This window comes from Gymnogyps californianus, chromosome 2, assembly GCF_018139145.2.
Source record: "Gymnogyps californianus isolate 813 chromosome 2, ASM1813914v2, whole genome shotgun sequence".
Lineage (NCBI taxonomy): Eukaryota > Metazoa > Chordata > Aves > Accipitriformes > Cathartidae > Gymnogyps > Gymnogyps californianus.
Genome location: NC_059472.1, coordinates 14,072,115 through 14,089,504, shown reverse-complemented (window position 1 = coordinate 14,089,504; position 17,390 = coordinate 14,072,115). Strand labels below are relative to the sequence as shown.

Here is a 17,390-nt window from a genome sequence, read left to right as displayed (position 1 = left end):
AAAATCCCATTAGTACGGTGTCAGAAGACTGAAAGTCCTTGACCATATGTTGGGAGAAAACTTTTCTTTCCTGGTATCAAACTTAGGATCTTTTTACCTTCTTTAAATGTCAGTTATGTTAATCGTGTTGTCATTATATTGGTCTTGTACAGAAATTCAAAAAATACTGGTCAGGCACCTATTCCAAGTTATCACCCTGGTGTTCAATTGTAATTAATTTCCCTTTTTTTTTTTTTTTTTTTTTATCATTAGCCATATTTGAAAGTCTGGTAATTTCCTTTGAATATGAAATTTATATGTCTGCTATGTTTATGTGTTCTTTTAAGAAGTAATGACTTGGTGTCTGCACAGTCCTACAAGAGAATCTTAATAATAAATTTCTCCTAATCTGTACAGGCTTTTGTATTGCTGACTTGATAAAGTCTCTGCCACGTTTTTGTGGAGAGGAGATTATGCAGAGAGAAAAGAAACTGTCTCGTCTCCAAGTGTTTGCCTTGAAGGAATATCTCAGTAAGTAATGAGGAGAGCACTGGTAGTTCTCAAACTAGTATTTAAAAGGACTTCAAACTGAATGTGATAGCTCACCTTACAAAACTGAGGTGAACTGATCACTTTGTGAAGAAAAAAGTGGAGCTTTAAAAAGAAACTTTTTGTCATATATCCATGATTGTATGTCAGATAATGACTTTTAAATATTGAGGAAAAGAGAATGCTGAACTTAAAATGAAGTTGGTGGGTGCTTGTTACACTAATACTCTGAATGTTTGAGCATAGTTTTGGAATAATTCTGTGGTAATTAACTTTTTCTCTGCTTTGGTTTTTTTATACTTTTTCCCCCCAAACCCCTTACTGCTGGATGTGCCTTCTACAAAAATAAGAATTCTGTTTTGGGGTTTTCAGGGTTTTTTTGCAAGAAAGAATAAAATAAAAGTCTTAAACAGCACAGGAGAAGTATGCATTGGAGATTTGTTACATTTATCTTGATACATCATTCATAATAATAACTGAAAGGTCATCCTCTGTAGATTTTCATGACTTTGCAGAGAAGTACGTTTAACTGTCCTGATTTTTTCCGTCTAAGTCCATTGCTCAAAGAGACTAAATTAAAACAAAAAATGCTTCTGAAAGATTGGCTAGATTATTGAAAATGGCATACTGTGAAGATAATTTAAGTGTATTATCATTGACAGAATACCAGCTTAAGGAAAATAAGATTTCTGTTAATAGTCTTGTCTTCCACCTCCGGCCCTTGCCAACTTGCCCTGAGCTTGAGGCTGCTTTAGAGCTTGTGTTTTAGTTTGTTTTGAGTGGGTCACCCACTTCCATTAGGATGAAGACTGAATAGGAGCAGTTGGCATTTGCTAGTCATCCTAAATCATATCAGAATTACCTGACCCTTGATATTCTGACCAAAGAGACCGGAACAGGCTATCAGTTATATTGGAGCCACACTCCTGCAACAGCAGTAAAAATAGGTGGGTAGGAGGCTCTGCAGACCAGAGCTTTTCATGTTTAGGCTCAGCAAGTCCAGATGTTTGTCTCTGGGGGATTCAAACCTGGATATACTCAGAAATGCACGTATATAGAAATTAAAGGACTGTAAAAAAGTGATTCACATGTGATTTCAGCTATTCTCACTGCTAAGTTTTTTCACTTGCCTATGGAATAAACCACCCATGCCTTGCTTAAGGGTACAATAGTAAGTGTCAAGTTAACTTACTTGTGGTATTGTTTTGGGGTGGAGATTTTCTTGTTTCATTGGTTTTTAGCAGGCGCCAGTTATTCTTTATTACTTAGCACGTGCAGTAGCTTTTTTTTCTTTCTCTTTCCTTTTATAGAGAGAAAGGAATTGACCAAGCAGCCTCCAGTTATTTCTACTGATGAGTTGAAAAAGTTGTTAGAACTTACAAGAGAATGTTTTTTGGACCTGTGCAACACTAGCCTTCCTAAACCTGTTCTACAGAAGATTGCCAATAAAACTAGGTCATGCACTGTGGCTTCTGGTAAGTATTGTTATTTAGAAAATACACTGCTTATTCTCTTTTGATGTATTTTCATACCCATTGTCAATTTTTTACTAAAAGAAGGCGAGTCTTTTACCAAAAGAGGGAAAAATAGAAGGAAAAGTAAAGTAGCTTTCTAGGCTTTTTTGCAAACTGAAATTACCCTCGCATTAACTATTTCCTTTCTTTTCCTTGACAAAAAAAATTATGCAGAAAACATTTCTGATCGCAGCACCAGGCAGATTTTCCTTATATTTATATACTTTTTTATATATATAAAGGAATATATATATAAAAAAAGAAGTTTATATACATATATATATTTCTTTAAAGAAGAAGATTCTTTATTTCTGTTAAGGGTTATCCACCATATATTTCTTGCAGAATCTGATTTAATGGAGCCAAATCCATTGGAGTGGCCAGAAAGACATGTTCTTCAGAATTTGGAAAACTTTGAAAAAACCAAACAAAAAATGAGGTAATGGTTAAGTACTGGAGATTTTCTTTGTAGTGGCCATTGAACATCACTCTAGAGGAACTGTATATGTTGATAGTTATTCTGTAAACTGTTTTCAGATATATTGATAATCTTTCAGAGGAAACATTGCCTAAGGCTAAAACTAAGTTTCTGTCAATTTCCAAAGGTGTATTTTCTTGGTATTTAAAGTGGTATTGTTTTGCTTTTTATTGACAAAATGCAACTGAAAGTTAGCTAAAAGTAACATAGTTCCAAAACTAAATTACTGAAATTTCACTACTAGAAAATAGTAGCCATAGTAGAAAAACATACAAAAGCGCTTTTTTCTCCCAACATGCCCTGGGGCATAAATAATAAAGATAGTACAGCAGTTTTTGTCAGCATGTACAATGTGTTTCTAATCTCATATTTCCTAAATATTCAGTACTTAGTATCAGATCTCAAGTAATTTTGAAGTAGAAGATCCTACTGGTTTTATGTTTGAAATTTATATTTAGGTTTTTTTTCCTTCAGTGCTGTTTAAGTGAAACCTGTAGACTTTTGTGTCACTTAATACAGCCTATTGATTTCAGTTTAGCTTTCACTTTACGTAAGACTTAATGATCTTTGCTGGATCTTAACATTTTTGCTGACAGACCTTTAGAGCCGCATGTCCAACCGCTTTTTTCTTAGTCACTTCCATCCCATTTCTGTCTTTCAAATACCATAGTTGGCCATGGCCTAGACTAGAGTTCTGCATGTCAGATATTCTCACATTAGATCTCTGCTTTCTCATAGGTATTATTATTATTACTGTTGTTATTGGCTTTTGTTTCTTAAACAGGTAAAGTTCTTCCTTCTAATTAGCTTTGAAAAGCTTCCGTGTTGCTTAAAAGTAGAAAAGATAGAACTTTAGTATACTTGATTGAGGACACTAAAAAAAAAAAAAAAAAAAAAAAAAAAGAGTGAAGAGTTGCATGCAGTAGTGGCTTTATGGTTCCTTTGCTGCATATTGTATGTCTCTTTTTTGTTTTTTAATGGGAATTCATTTTTGATCCTACAGGTCCATAAATGGAAACAAGGGATGAATAATATTCTTCCCGTGTTATATTTCATAACTAAGCTCTAAAATCTTGAAGAAATTTCTTTCTTCAGTAGGATGGTAGAGAATGTGCATCAAATATACTTTATCATGAACATTCGTGTAAATGTTCTCAAGGAGCAACCTTGTTCATTTTACTTTGGAAATATGTTTAATTGTTCCAGACTAGCAGTGATTTTATTTTTTGTTTAATACAATGAGATTACTATATTGAAAAGAAAAAAAAAAATCTTAGATTGGTCTTTTTTTTCTTTTCCTTTTTTCAGGGTTTCTATGTTTGCACATTCATCTGAGCAATTGCTGGGACATAAAGATAGCCAGCGGGAGTCATTGACATTGCTTGATGCTAAAGAATTACTGAAATATTTCACACCAGAAGGGCTACCAGTTGGTGATCTTCAGCCACTACAAATTCCCAAACGGTATGAATCCAGCATATTAAAACCACTGAAGACCCTACTCAGAACTGATTTAGGGGAATGTGAATAATGACCGAATGAGAGTCTCAGAATGGCCTAACTGGATTTGAGTTTGTAACTTGCAACATCCTTGCATCACATGCCTGCCAGTGAAATCAACTGTTATGGTCCTCCAGTCAGTCTGGTTATTGAATTCTTTCAGAATCTGAAATGGCCGGAGATGATGGTGTTGGTCCTATGCATTTAAATAACAAAATAATCACCTGATGCCCAAAAGTGTGCCAGTAGACCTTTGCCATGGCTATGCTACAAGCTGCTGCCACCATACGTGTCCATTTCTAAAAGCGTATTGTTAGCAAAGCAGAAGTTACTGTGGCAGAACTTTAATTTTATTGATGTGATTTCTTTTGTTCAGTGGAGGGCAGACTAGGTGGGAAGACAAGGTGTAAAAAAGGCAATAGCTGAGCCTATTTAACTGTGTTTGTCTCATGTCATGCTGGCCCAGCATTCCTATCTATATTCTTATGTGGTAAGTGCTCCTTAAAGGAAGCTTGTCTACTCTGACTGCTTTGCAAGTATTCATCCTTAGAGTGTGTGCTGGTAAGTATTAGTGTCGTAACCACTGCTTTTCAGCAGGAAGATTGATACAAGGAGTTAATGGAGTAATTTTCAGGATCTGAACATCTATTAGAGTTAAGGCCAACCTATGTAAGAGTCAGATAGTGTTTGTAGAAGCAGAGCCTATACTATTTATGCAGTCATAGACTGCTAGGTAAGCAAGACAATCTTTGCAGTCACTAGAGTTATGTTTGTTGACCTTTTTAATGTTGAATAATAGAATGTATAATGGAATTATTGGATACAGCCCTCGATCCTTTTTTAAACTTCATTATATGTAATAAATTAAGAGGGATTGTGAGAGGGAAAGGTTCTGTAGGATTTTTGGAGACTTCTGTAAAATACTTATTGGAGTTTTGAAACTAACCTAAAGATGTTCTCAGCAGAGAGTTCAAGCAAGTTAGAAAATATGCAGTGAAGATTGAGTTTCCTATAGAGCTGTTAGTTAATGAGTGCAGATGATTTAGGGTTTTGGCTATAATGTAAAATAGTTTAATTCCAGTCAGTTGTGTGGGAAAGAAGTGAATAATTTGTTCACTGCAAAAATGTTTTTTTAATCCCCGATTTTTCAAAAGCCTTCAGAGAAGCTTTATAGCATAGAATACTTTGATTCTTTTGAATGATTTGCTTTGAGCTGTAGCTGAGTGAGGGCTGAATTTTAGGGGGTTTGCCCCAGTTTCCTTGGATTTCTGCCGGTTATTATGAGAAAGTATGATGATGAAACCTTTGCTTTGTAGTACATTACTGTAATGTGATTCTCTCTCATAATACTTAGAGATCTTGGATATCTAAGGGAAGTATAAAGCCAAAATCAAGATACTAGATAATAAAGCAGACTAAATGGTTTTGCTTGAAGGCTGCAAGGTCTGCCAATGACTTATACTGTATGTATGTATTCTGCTTGGTTCGAAAAGAAACCAGAAAACCTGTGAAAATCCATAGCTAGATTGTTGTCTGGGAGACGGTGAACCATTCCCTTTCTGACATACCAGGTTGCTGTTACTGTTGTGTCCAGCAGAACTCTGGACTCCTAGCTGCTCACCCCCCTAGCAGCTGCTCTGACTCTCTGTAATAATTAGCAGCTTTGCACAATAAATGTTCAAGCACAGTGACTACAGACCCAAAGATTTTCCTGACCAACAGAAGAAAAAAAGAGATTTTATGACAGACTGGTGAATTAAAGGTGTTTTCACTTGTTTTCCATGTCTGAGCTTAAGTAGAGGTTTGATAGATTAGAGTTTTGGCTGACAGTCTTTCTAAATTACCATCTTGCTAGATTCAGTATCGCATCTTTCCTGGATGTTTTTCCCAGATAATTTTTCCAGTGGTAATGGTGCAGAGACAGTCTATGTGAATAAAACTTGAAGCAATGTGTAAGTTTCAGATACTGCTACATCTTGCCTTTGTCATGGTTTAACCCCAGTCAGCAACTCAGCACCACGCAGCCGTTTCTCCCTCCCCCCTCCCAGTGGGGTGAGGAGGAGGAGAAAAAAAAGTAAAATTCATGGGTTGAGATAAGAACAGTTCAATAACTAAAGTAAAATATAATACTAACAATAGTAATAATGAAATATAATAATAATAGTAATGAAAAGGAATATAACAAAAAAAGGAGGGGGGGGGGGGGGGGGGGAAGAAAAAAACCAGTGATGCACAATGCAATTGCTCACCACCCGCTGACTGATGCCCAGTTAGTTCCCGAGCCACGATCTGCCCCTCCCGGCCAACTCCCCCCAGTTTATATACTGGGCATGACGTTCCATGGTATGGAATACCCCTTTGGCTAGTTCAGGTCAGCTGCCCCGGCTCTGCTCCCTCCCAGCTTCTTGCACACCTGCTTGCTGGCAGAGCATGGGAAACTGAAAAGTCCTTGGCTTAAGTGCTACTTAGCAACAACTAAAACATCAGAGTGTTACCAACAGTATTCTCACACTAAATCCAAAACACAGCGCTGTGCCAGCTACTAAAAAGAAAGTTAACTCTGTCCCAGCCGAAACCAGGACACCTTCATCTCTTCCCTTCGTCAGAGATAAATGGGATGTGACTTTACAGGGTATGCTAGGATCTGGCAGCAAGCTCTTTCTGTCTGTCTTGCTATGGCTTATTCTGTTGAAATACTTTCAAATACATTCATATGATTTATTTGCAGAGAGGTGCTAGCTGGAATTCAAATATCACAGGAGACAAGTAGTTATGAAGCCTGGGAAAGGTGACTGTTAGGTGAGACAACAACTTGAAGCTAAAGGGAAGGAATTCACTGATTATAGCACTGGATTGAGAAATGGGAGGTCAGTTCCCAGTTCCCCTCAGTTCATTCCACTACGCAGGTGTCCCATTGTGAAATGGGGTGATAGTTGCTTGGGTTTGTTGACAAATTATTTGGAGCAGTGACCTCTAAACTGGTTGAAATGTCTAAGAGCTTCTGTAATAATAATAGCTCAGTAGGTATTAGTTGAACTTAAATTCTCGCTTCAATAAAGATTTCATTTTCCATTGATGCTGTACCCGAGGGGCTTAGTGACAAGACATGCTGTTTTGGTCTTCCTATGTCAAGGCATTTGTTTCTGACTTCTGGAAGTATAATTTATCCTGACTGTAGCTAGTTAAAATAGATCTGTATTTTTTTCCTTTCAGTGAAAACGCATTCCTTTTGACACCAGAGCTTACTCCTCGGAAACTCAGAGGTTTGCCTTTTGAAAAAGCAGCTGGATGCCATTATCATGGACTTGAGTAAGTTTCCTGGCTTCTTTTTCCTTTTTATTAGGGAAAATTATTTTTCAGCTTCCGGTCAAGGTATAATTAGAAACATTTTAAGCAACATGAACATTAATTATGAAAAACTTTATGTATCCTTTTCCTTTGTTGGAACAACTTTGCACATGCCACCTCTCCCTTTCTTACATTTATTTTAGTCAGTGGTTTAAATTGCAGCACTCCTGCCTTGATGGTAATGTAAAAATGTTTAAGTTTTTTTTCTGAGTTGTACTGCTGTAGCTATTCTCAATGTCTCTGAAAACTTTAATTCAGAATTAGAAGTGGCAAGGGGCAGAGGGTTCATTAGTACATATCAAGTCCCTGGAGCAGCACATGAGTGAACTACATAGGTAGTTTCTACTTTGATATTAAGTTGTAGGCACTTTCAGACTAATAGTCATGAGGTTTATGAGACCTGCTGTGAAGCTACCTGTATGTTCAGAGAACCTGAAAACACCAGCAGGCAGGTGTTAGTGGTAAGAATCTTCGAAAGGATCGATATGGTTAGGACTGTATGAAGTCCCAGACAGCCAGCATTAGTTATTTGTCAAAGCTTCAGATGGGCAAACATCGTATAATGTAGCTGTATAAAAATTGTTTAGAAAAATATAAATATTGTAATTGAGGAGAAGAGGAAAAGGACATACACAAACGCTAGAGTAGATAATTCAGCGTAACTCTTCCATGTAGACAGCTCTTAGCCTTAACACAGTATATATTAAGAAATGCAGTGGGTACCAAGCATAGGCAGTTCGGTCTTCATGCAAATTTCTGCCACCTCCTAAAATCGCATTTTCAGATTATCAGAATGTGACTAATGATACTGCTGGTATTTTTTTCCTATCAACTGCACAAATAGTTTGGTTAAGTGAAGCAGTCATTCTGTTTGTTCAGCTGTTTCTTCTCTTTTTCTAAGTGGTAACTCATGAGCCTGTTAGCCTTTTTAGGTTTGTCACAAAAGGCACAGAGAGGCAACTAGGTAGATAGGAGAGAGGCAGATTTGTCCCCCCAGGTGTGGGAAGAGAGCACTTGGCTGTTGTCTGTTGGTATGTGGTAGCTTGCTGACCTGCCTGACCTCAGCAGAGAGTCTGCATGGGGATTGAAATTAGGTACAGAACAGCTTGTGCTGCCTCTTCTCGTAGCAAAATATGACAGGTAGAGACCACAGGGAGGCCTGGATATTGTGGAGAGGAGGGAGACCCTGGCATGTTAATGTTACAAGGGGAATGTGCTGGCAATAAGGGAGGGAAGCAGTAGAGTGAGACGATAGAAACTAGTGTGAAAGGGAGGAACCTACACCTGTACGACCAGAATATATTGTAGCAAGAGTATCATATGGTCTTTTGGAGCAGATGTGTTTTGTACCATGCAGTTGTGATTGCAGTCTCCATCTGCATAGCTGCTGTTTTTATATTTGGAAGTAAAATCTTGTCAACAAAACCAGGTAGCAGTTACGATTAAATCAAATTTCTGGTGTGATGAACCTGTGCCAAACATTTGAGTCCTGTGTTGCAAAGAGAAAGTAATTGCTGTTAAAGCAGAGTGAGTAAAATGACAATTTAACTTCTAAAGATAAAAACCTTTTTATCTTTGTAGTGGATGTGATTACTCAGGGGACTGAGAATATAAATAAGGAAAATTAAATACCTTGAAATTTGTAAGTTAAGAGAACTTACTCTTATCAGATAATGAATTTATTTCTAGTGGAAAGTCTTACTCAGATGTAGAAATGGACTCACTGGTCTGTTATTAGAAAAGTGAATTTCTCCCTGAATATGAAAATACTCTGAAGAAAGTGGAAAAATCAGATCTAGCAATTTAACGTGACTCCATATTAAGAGATAAAAGTAAAGAATACGTCTAGAGTTCCTAAGAGTAGGAAACATTGCTAAGTAGTTGGGAGGGCAGGCTGAGAGATAGCTCACATTGTTCGGAATGCTTATTAAGAAAAGGACGGAATAATATTGGATAATACTGTTGTCTTTCCCTGCAGTAGAGGTAATGTAAGTTACTGGGTGATGAAACATTGGTCTCTTGCAAGGAATCTTGGAAATCATTTACACAAGAGAAAAGTTAGTTACGATGCATTTTGTATTGTTGTAATCTCATGAGTATGTTTTTTTGGTTTTGTTTGGTTGGGTTTTTTTGACTAGGAAAGTAGCATTCTCCCAGGAAGAAATAGAGGCATATTGTGTGATCATATTCTCAAAGTTTTGGTGGGTGCTTGCAAGGTCTGAGGTCTGAAGATACTGTATCCATTATGGTGTGCTGGGTTCATCATCTATTTGGGCTCAGAGCTATCCTCATTGCTGTTTTATTGGAGTTTCATGCTGGTTAGCATGTTAACAGGGGTAATATCTGTTAAGTACGGACTGAATATGAAAACCAGTAAAATCTAAAATAGAGAGACTGATGATACAAATGTAACACAGAGCTAACTATAAGGAGCAAAAAATCTATTGTCAGCATCCTAATCCATTGCTTACTGTTCAAGAAAAAAATTCTGCTAATGTCTGTGGAAATCTTATTTGTAAGACCACAGGGTAAAGACTTACAAATAGTATATGATTCAGCTTCTTCGCTGGAGTTAGACTTAAACATAGCTAAATCCATCAGGCATGTGTTAATTTACTGGGCTGGTTTAAGGTATCTTTCAGAACAATATACCAGTCCAAACAAAAAAAAGTTTAGAGCTTATATGATTGTCAAAAGTAAGTTCTGGTTTTTTTCTGATTGTAATGAAGCAGAGACTTTCTCTCACAGATTTCTCACCAATTACAATTTTAGATATTGTCTAGATAACAGAAGAGCCTTAGAGAGAGATGTGGGATATGCTGAACTTCAAACTCGTCTTATTCGCTATGAAACTCAGACTACTTGCACCAAAGAGTGCTGCCCTGTGCCGGTTGTCTTGAGCCCTCTCCCATCTCCCGCAGTCTTGTCGGATCCTGGAAGTGTCCCTGATGGAGAGTCTTTACAAAGTGAATTCAGAACAGAGGCATCAAGGCTAAAACGCAGCTCAAAAGACTTGGATTGCTTTTATCCCAAGAAAAGGTAATGCACTGAATGAAATAAATCTTCAGCATGAAATATTTCAGTAGTCTCTTGTGAAATGCATCTTTTCTTTCATCTTGAAATGTTTCTAGTGAAGCTATCTAGACAAATGTTCTAGTTGTTTAATCCTCTTCTGTAGGTTCTTTTTTTTTTTTTTTTTTTTCTCAAGTGTGACCTCTGATTGATAGCATTAGATTAATCAAAGCCATGCAGCACAGGCACCTTTTACTTAAGAGATTTGGGGTTGTATCTCGCAAAGTCTGAAGTGCCTTTGAAAAGATGACAGATAGCCTCATCTAGGACTGAAACTGTCAGTGCTGTTGCAGTACAAATAAACAACTAAAGGTTTAGAAAGCCAAGCACTGTACAAACAGAATAATTGAATTCCTAATCCAAAGGACTGCTGGTATAACATGACCTACCAAAATTCAAATTTACTGTCAGCCTGGTTTATTAAAGTCTTTTCTGGAAGTCTAGTTTTTAAGACTTCCCTTTGTACCTTGTCCTCACTCTGAAGATGCAAACTCTTTGCATCAATAAAAAATAATTGCTATGTAACACTACTTCTGAATTAAGTTTTTACTGTAATACTGTACTTCTTCCTTCTTTCCAGTTTGATACCCTTTGCAATCTAGTCACAGTAAGCCTTTAACAGAGGTATGGTTTCAGGAATATCCATATCTTTTGCAGCTTACTGACTAGTTAGAAAAGAAGATGCGATTGTACTTAGCACTTCATAAGTTGGAGTTTCGGAATTACTAACGCTCTTACAGTTGAAGGATCAAGCATTACAATGTTCCAGTAGAATTGTAACACCCAGCTTTCCATAGTTAAAGATGGGTTGTGACATTCCTGTAGGGCCCAAAGAAATGAGATCGTTTCAAGAACTTTTGTCTTATCCTGAGACTGTAGGCCAGCAAACTCTGCTCTTCCTAGCTATCTAGATGAAGCGTCCATATGCAGAACTACGTCTTCTTCCAAAGAGTTTCTCTTCTTAGTTATCTCATTTCTTCAGTTTGTTTCTAGACTTTTTTAATCAGAGGTGCAATAGGTCTATGTATCAGAGATCAAATCAGTCGGTAAAGTGTTCTTCTGATACAAAAAATGTTACATAGTAAAATCCTGTCTGCCATTTTCAGATGCTGTTTGCAAGAACGTACCAGTACTTAACACTCTTAGCAGCAGCCTCTGTAGCCGAAACAAAGGCACCGAAAGAATCAGCACAAAATCTAAAAGTCCTTTTTATCTTTTTTTCTTTCCAGGCTCACCAAATCTGAGAGTACAGATTCCCTCCTCTCTCAGGCAAGCGGAAGTACTGGGAGTCACTACACAGTTGCTGTAACGAGGAAGCGCTCTGAAAGATCAGTTTCTTTAGCTTCAATGTCTTTGAAACAGCCTGGTCATCCCCACAAAGGAACCACTAAGGTTGGCTCAGCAAGTCGCATAAGTGCAACCGAATCTGAGACTTCAAAGCCAGCTAAGGAATCGAGATCCCAGAAACATACAAGGGTAATGGTCTATGTTGTTTGCTTGGTGAAAAAGCGTCTGCTTAACTTCTTTCCATGTGAGTTGTTTTTTTTAAATTTTTTAACTCAAAGTGAACTGTCTTCATCTCTATTTGTTATTATTAAATTTCATTCTGTTCACTTGTGTAAGTGAATCCTGAAGGCACTGAGGAGAGTGCTGCAGAAGCAAGGAGTGAAGAAATATGTAAGGAGTTTTATATCATGCCCAGGGAATTAAGGCTGAGAGAGATAACAACTAGGAATAAAAAAGGTGGGAATGGATATTAATGAATAGGAGTTATGAAATGTAGAAAATTAATATAAAACCTAAAGGCACCAAAGAAATATCTGTGCTGGAAGGGTCAAAGCCATTGTAGAAGAACAGACTATTCTGAGAATAAAAAGATATTCTAATAGTTGTACAAGTCCATTAATTGAGATAACATTTAGATACTTTGGTGCAATAATGTTTAATTAATAGCTGTATATGTTAGGAATGCTGCTTTTAAAATACAATACACAAAACTGTTTCTGGCTTGGTGATACTAATTTTAAATTAATCCCAGGGTGCTAGAGAGGACACAGCATGAATGTTGATGTTGTACTGTCAAAAGCAAGTTGGGGTGACCCAAGTAAGTGTAAATTCGGGTGACTCATTCAGACCTACAGCAAAGTTTAAAAATCTCTGATATAAAGAATGTCAGAGTAAATTTTCTAATCTGACTGAAGTGTCTGATTTTTCTCTTATTATTATTTTTTAATATGGATGTGTCAAACGAGAATATCAATATAAAGAAAAGGTTTTTTTATATATGTGTATAGTATTTTGGAGAAAAGAAAACCCAAGCCATTACCAATTTTTTTCTGTCTTCCAAGCCCCATGTGAATATTCACTGATTTTTTACATTACTTTGACATGTAAGCATTTCCTTAATTTTTGAGATGAAGTAAATGGAAATAGATTGTTAAATAACCCTGCCCAGATTTGGTCAGTGGGTTGATGGCATTTGACCAATGGATTAATGACAGAGGCAAGATCAAAAAACATAAAGTGTTCATTTTGTTGATTTTTGGGGGTTTTTTTTCTTCCCTTGCACAATGTTTCATGCCAATAGTTGGGATGAACTTTTGAGTGTGTTTCTATTTTTCCAAGATGCTGAAGGAGGTGGTTTCTAAGACTCTTCAAAAACATGGAATTGCAGAGGATCACAAGTGCTTTGCATCATGCAGCCAGCGTCTATTTGAGATATCAAAGTTCTACTTAAAGGTAACTAGAAGATACGCTCTTACAGTTGTTTGTTCTTAGTTGAGTGAATCCATTCCTCAGTAAAACTTGAGATGGACTGTGTGATGTTCAGACTTGATTAAGCTAATATTTCCTAGTGGTGTGTTAGTAGTGTGTAGAGTGTGTGGATAAACCTTTGGACTTGTCAAATGCAGAAGCTAGTTTTACAGTATATTTTGGTGGTTGTTTATTTGTTTTTAAACCTTATAAAGCAGTAGTCTTTTATGTGAGATAACATGTTAAAGCAGTGGTCATGTTTATAGTATATTGCTTCCTTAGCTGTTGTAGCTATCTCCCAGCCATAGCTATGACAGCTCAGCTTCTCCCTTGTTCGAAGGCTATTGGCTCAATAGGTAGCTTACACAACTGACTCAGAAATTCTAGTTCCCTGACGTGCTCACAGAAGTCCTTGTAAATGCATTGTAAGTGTGCACAACTATCTAACACATACTGGCTTGGCAGCACCCTGTAGAATTGCATCAACGTCATTTTTAGGAGGAGATGAGAATTCTTTCCACAATACCTAGGAGAATTTGTGAGTCAATGCTTGAGCCCAGCTTACTTAGTCTGGGCACAAAATCGAGTTAAATTACAGTACAGGGTGTTTAAAAGCTATTGCTCACAAGCTGAGCTGCTGTTTCTATTCATTTGCATGCGTTTAGCCCACCAGTATTTGTGAACTAATTCAGTTTAGTCAGCTTCAGAAAAGGTGATTTAAGTTAAATGAAGTTGCAGTTGAAGAGGGCTGAATGCTTACACAGACAATTAGAACATCTTGCTGATGAGTACCAACTTCTTAAATAATTAGAACACAGTTGCGCAGTCGTTCTGTAAGCACTCCCAAAATCTCCCAGAAATATTCCCTGAAGGGAGATCTTCTAATCCAAAATCAGAAAGAGCTGCGTGTAGGGATGAGTGAGTAGGGCAAATCAGATGGGTTCACGGTTCCATTCCAAGTAGAAGAGCAAAAGGAAGCATACTGCAGCAATCCTGTCCTTCGGAAAGCTGATCTAGAGAGAGGTGTAGCAGGATTTTGTTCTCCTGAACTGTCTTGCAGCCCCAAGTCTGTAGGAGCCCTTTGAATCCTTTTCTGTGCTACATGCTTCAGAAGCATCATACCATATGTATCATTTTCCTTTGGAGACAAGTAGTAAATGAATTTTCTTAGTTTTCCTTTCTCTTTAGGCAAAGTTATGTGCTTGCTTTGTTTAAGGGAGTGGATTAGGTTGAGCTAATTGGACTGCAAAACAGATAAGCCATTTTAGGTTTTTCCTTTCTTGCACTGATTTTCTTTCTCCATGTCCTCTTCGCTGTTCTTGGCCAGAACTCTGTATTGCAATCTAAGTGCACAGTTGATTTCCATGTTTATATAGAAATAAGATTTCAATCAAGACTGTAGGAACTTTGAATATCATTTAAGAAAAAAAAAACCCAAAACATTTCTGGAAGTGTGTGGAAGGGTAGGAAAAGTGTGACTCAATTGTACGCTTGACTACTAGGTTTGGACTGCTGTAGGGAAAGCTGCAACCCATTGGAACAGATTTAGATTATTTCTTAAAAAAAAAAACAACCAAAGTCAAATAATTCTTCTGTGGTTCTGAATAAGGTGATAAAAGGGTAACACCCCCCCCACCCCACCCCCCCCGGTTATTAGGGCCCTTATAATCCAAATTAGAGTAAGCATATGAGTTTGCTAATTTCTGTGGCTTTGTGTTTCATATTTAGGATCTTAAAACTTCTAGAGGACTTCTTGATGAAATGAAGAAAACAGCAAATAACAATGCTAAACAGGTGAGACCATTTGTTTATTTCTTCCTGTAAGTAGCCAAGGCTAAATGTAGCTGTGGCAGCTTGGCTGTAGGATGGTTTAGTCCCCAGCTTTCAGAGAAGAAGAGATGCATTCCTATGGCTGTGGGTCTCATTTCACTCTCTGATCTCACAAAAACTTTCTCTCAATCAGTAGTCCCATGGCAAAATTTCCAGTTGCATACGTTCAGGTTTTAGACGGTATTCTAGTTATAGCTGCCAATATGATGTGCCACAGTGAGAAATGGAAATGAAGGCAATAAATTTTTCCACATCACTGGAAAAAAAAAGGAGAGATGATTTTTCTTCATTTGAGAGAAGCCTGGATCATTAGGGAATTCTTCTTCCCTTGTGTTGAAGGAAGTAACATTTCTTTTCAAAGGTTAGGAAGCAATAAAGGGAACTATAAAAGGAAATAAATTTCTTAAAAGAAGCACTGAAAATTAGTAATTTTAAGCTTGGGAATAACTGTAAGCACAAGGGATATCAAATGAGCTTATTTGTGTGTAAGGTGGGACTTACATGAACAGTAGCACAGAGCAAACGACAGGAGTAAATACTCCTGTCCTCTGAAAATTAAGTAACTCTGATTTAAATTCTGAAAAACATGCTCAAGTGACTCCATGATTTTAAAAAAAAGTGTCGTGCATATTTACGGTACAGTTTTCAAAATCATAAATTAAATGGAAGGATTTGGACTGGGGTAGTAAAATAAGAACACCCAAACTCTTAAGGAAAACTGCTAGATCCCCACAGAATTTACTCTATGAGAGCAGTATTTATTGTGTTCTGTACTGTGTTCCCTTGTGAATTGCTTCCTACAGATCATAAGGTTTCAAAAACTACATGGGTTGTGATGTTTGGTGTTGAAGTGGGATATTGTGCTGATACACTGTTTTCTCACCACCATCTCTGTCTGGGGAGGCCAGTTGGTAGTTTTATGTATGTTTGCCGTTGACAGAGAGGCATTAAAATTGGGCATCTCTTAAGCTGGCCGCCTCTCCCTGTATTAGAGAATACTTTGAAACTACTTTGTAAAAGTATAATTGCCCAGGACTAGTCAGTGGTCTGAACAACTACTCCGTTTGGGAAACAGCAGTAATAATGGTGGCAGATACAGCAGTGTACAAATTATTCTTTATCCTTTCTTTTACAGCTTTAGGAGTTTTTTGGGCTGGAAACACTAGCTGTTTAGCATTGTGTGTGCACCTTGTTGCTAGTACATGGAGAGAGCAGGGTGAAGTAGCTCAATGCAGGGGATCTAAAAATGCCTTTTCCTAAAGACAAGGCATTCTGTAAAATTAAATACAATTCTTGGGTAACACTGTATCTTCTCAGTTCATTAACAACTCTTTCTCCTTTTGAATGGATTACTTTTAAATCCTGTTTAGTAAACACCACACAGGTGGTGATAAAGGTGGTGATAAAGAAAGAATTGATAAAGTCTATGAGATGTTCTTAAGTTGCTTTCAAGACCTGGAATTATGTAAACCGTTTGTTTTCTCATTTATTTGCCCAGGTGATTGAATGGGTTTTGGAGAAGACTGGCAAGTAGAGGTACTGAATGGAAGCCATTCACACCTTCCTAGAAGCTGCGGAGACAGAGCACTTCCCACTGTAAGAAAAGCATTATACTGCCTGACATGCACACACATATCTACACACCGGAAGGACTTTGGTCAGTGTAATTATATAGACTCAATTCTCCAGCACAGTAGCATGTTTTGGAATTTTTTTTATACTGAAAGTTTTAATTTAAAAAAAAAAAATGAAAAAAGGTTTTTATTTATATGCATATTTATTATGTTTCATTGTTAAAAGGAATATAGCTTGACTTGGTTTGATAAAGCTTTGTATGTTATATACCCATGTATTTGTATATACCCATATACCCATATATTTGGTTTTTATGTGAATAAAAATCCCACCAGATTTAATTTTAATAAAACTACTTTGTTTTACCTTTTTGCGTGAAGACCTCTATTCTATTTATTACTACTTGCTGTTGTAAACCAGCTGTTTACAGCGTCAACCGTTGACATTTTATAGAATAATTAAGAACAGTTCCTATTCTGCAGGTGAAAGCAAACATAATTAGAATTTGAGTCACAATTATCTCTGTGTTGTAGTATAAGAAAAATAAAAAAGCATGTCTTTTGAAACTTGATGCAAGGTCCCATGAAGGAAAGGATCATTGTTTTACAGGCTGAATTTCTAGTATAATTTTATGTGTACTCTTTGTAACGCTCCTTAGAAACAATGCGTAACAGAATTCTGAGATTTCTTTTCGGGGGGAGGAGAAAATCAAAATTATAGCAGTAACGATGATTGTGAGAGCTGTGAAAGAGCTGGCACGCTATGGTGAAATGTAATGGAAAGAAGAATTT

At 37.1% G+C, this 17,390-nt stretch overlaps 1 protein-coding gene across 1 annotated transcript in view; it reads left to right on the top strand.

Moving 5' to 3' along the window:
* MTBP (MDM2 binding protein) overlaps positions 1-16,968 on the top strand; it is a 30,096-nt gene extending 13,128 nt beyond the window's left edge. Inside the window, exons 13-22 of the mRNA XM_050891697.1 lie at positions 397-510; positions 1,839-2,003; positions 2,388-2,481; positions 3,829-3,984; positions 7,234-7,329; positions 10,141-10,407; positions 11,670-11,916; positions 13,066-13,179; positions 14,923-14,988; positions 16,523-16,968. Coding sequence (XP_050747654.1) covers positions 397-510; positions 1,839-2,003; positions 2,388-2,481; positions 3,829-3,984; positions 7,234-7,329; positions 10,141-10,407; positions 11,670-11,916; positions 13,066-13,179; positions 14,923-14,988; positions 16,523-16,558 — 1,355 coding nt within the window. The 3' untranslated portion in view covers positions 16,559-16,968. The remainder of the gene's footprint in view (positions 1-396; positions 511-1,838; positions 2,004-2,387; positions 2,482-3,828; positions 3,985-7,233; positions 7,330-10,140; positions 10,408-11,669; positions 11,917-13,065; positions 13,180-14,922; positions 14,989-16,522) is intronic.
* The last annotated feature ends 422 nt before the right edge of the window (positions 16,969-17,390 follow it).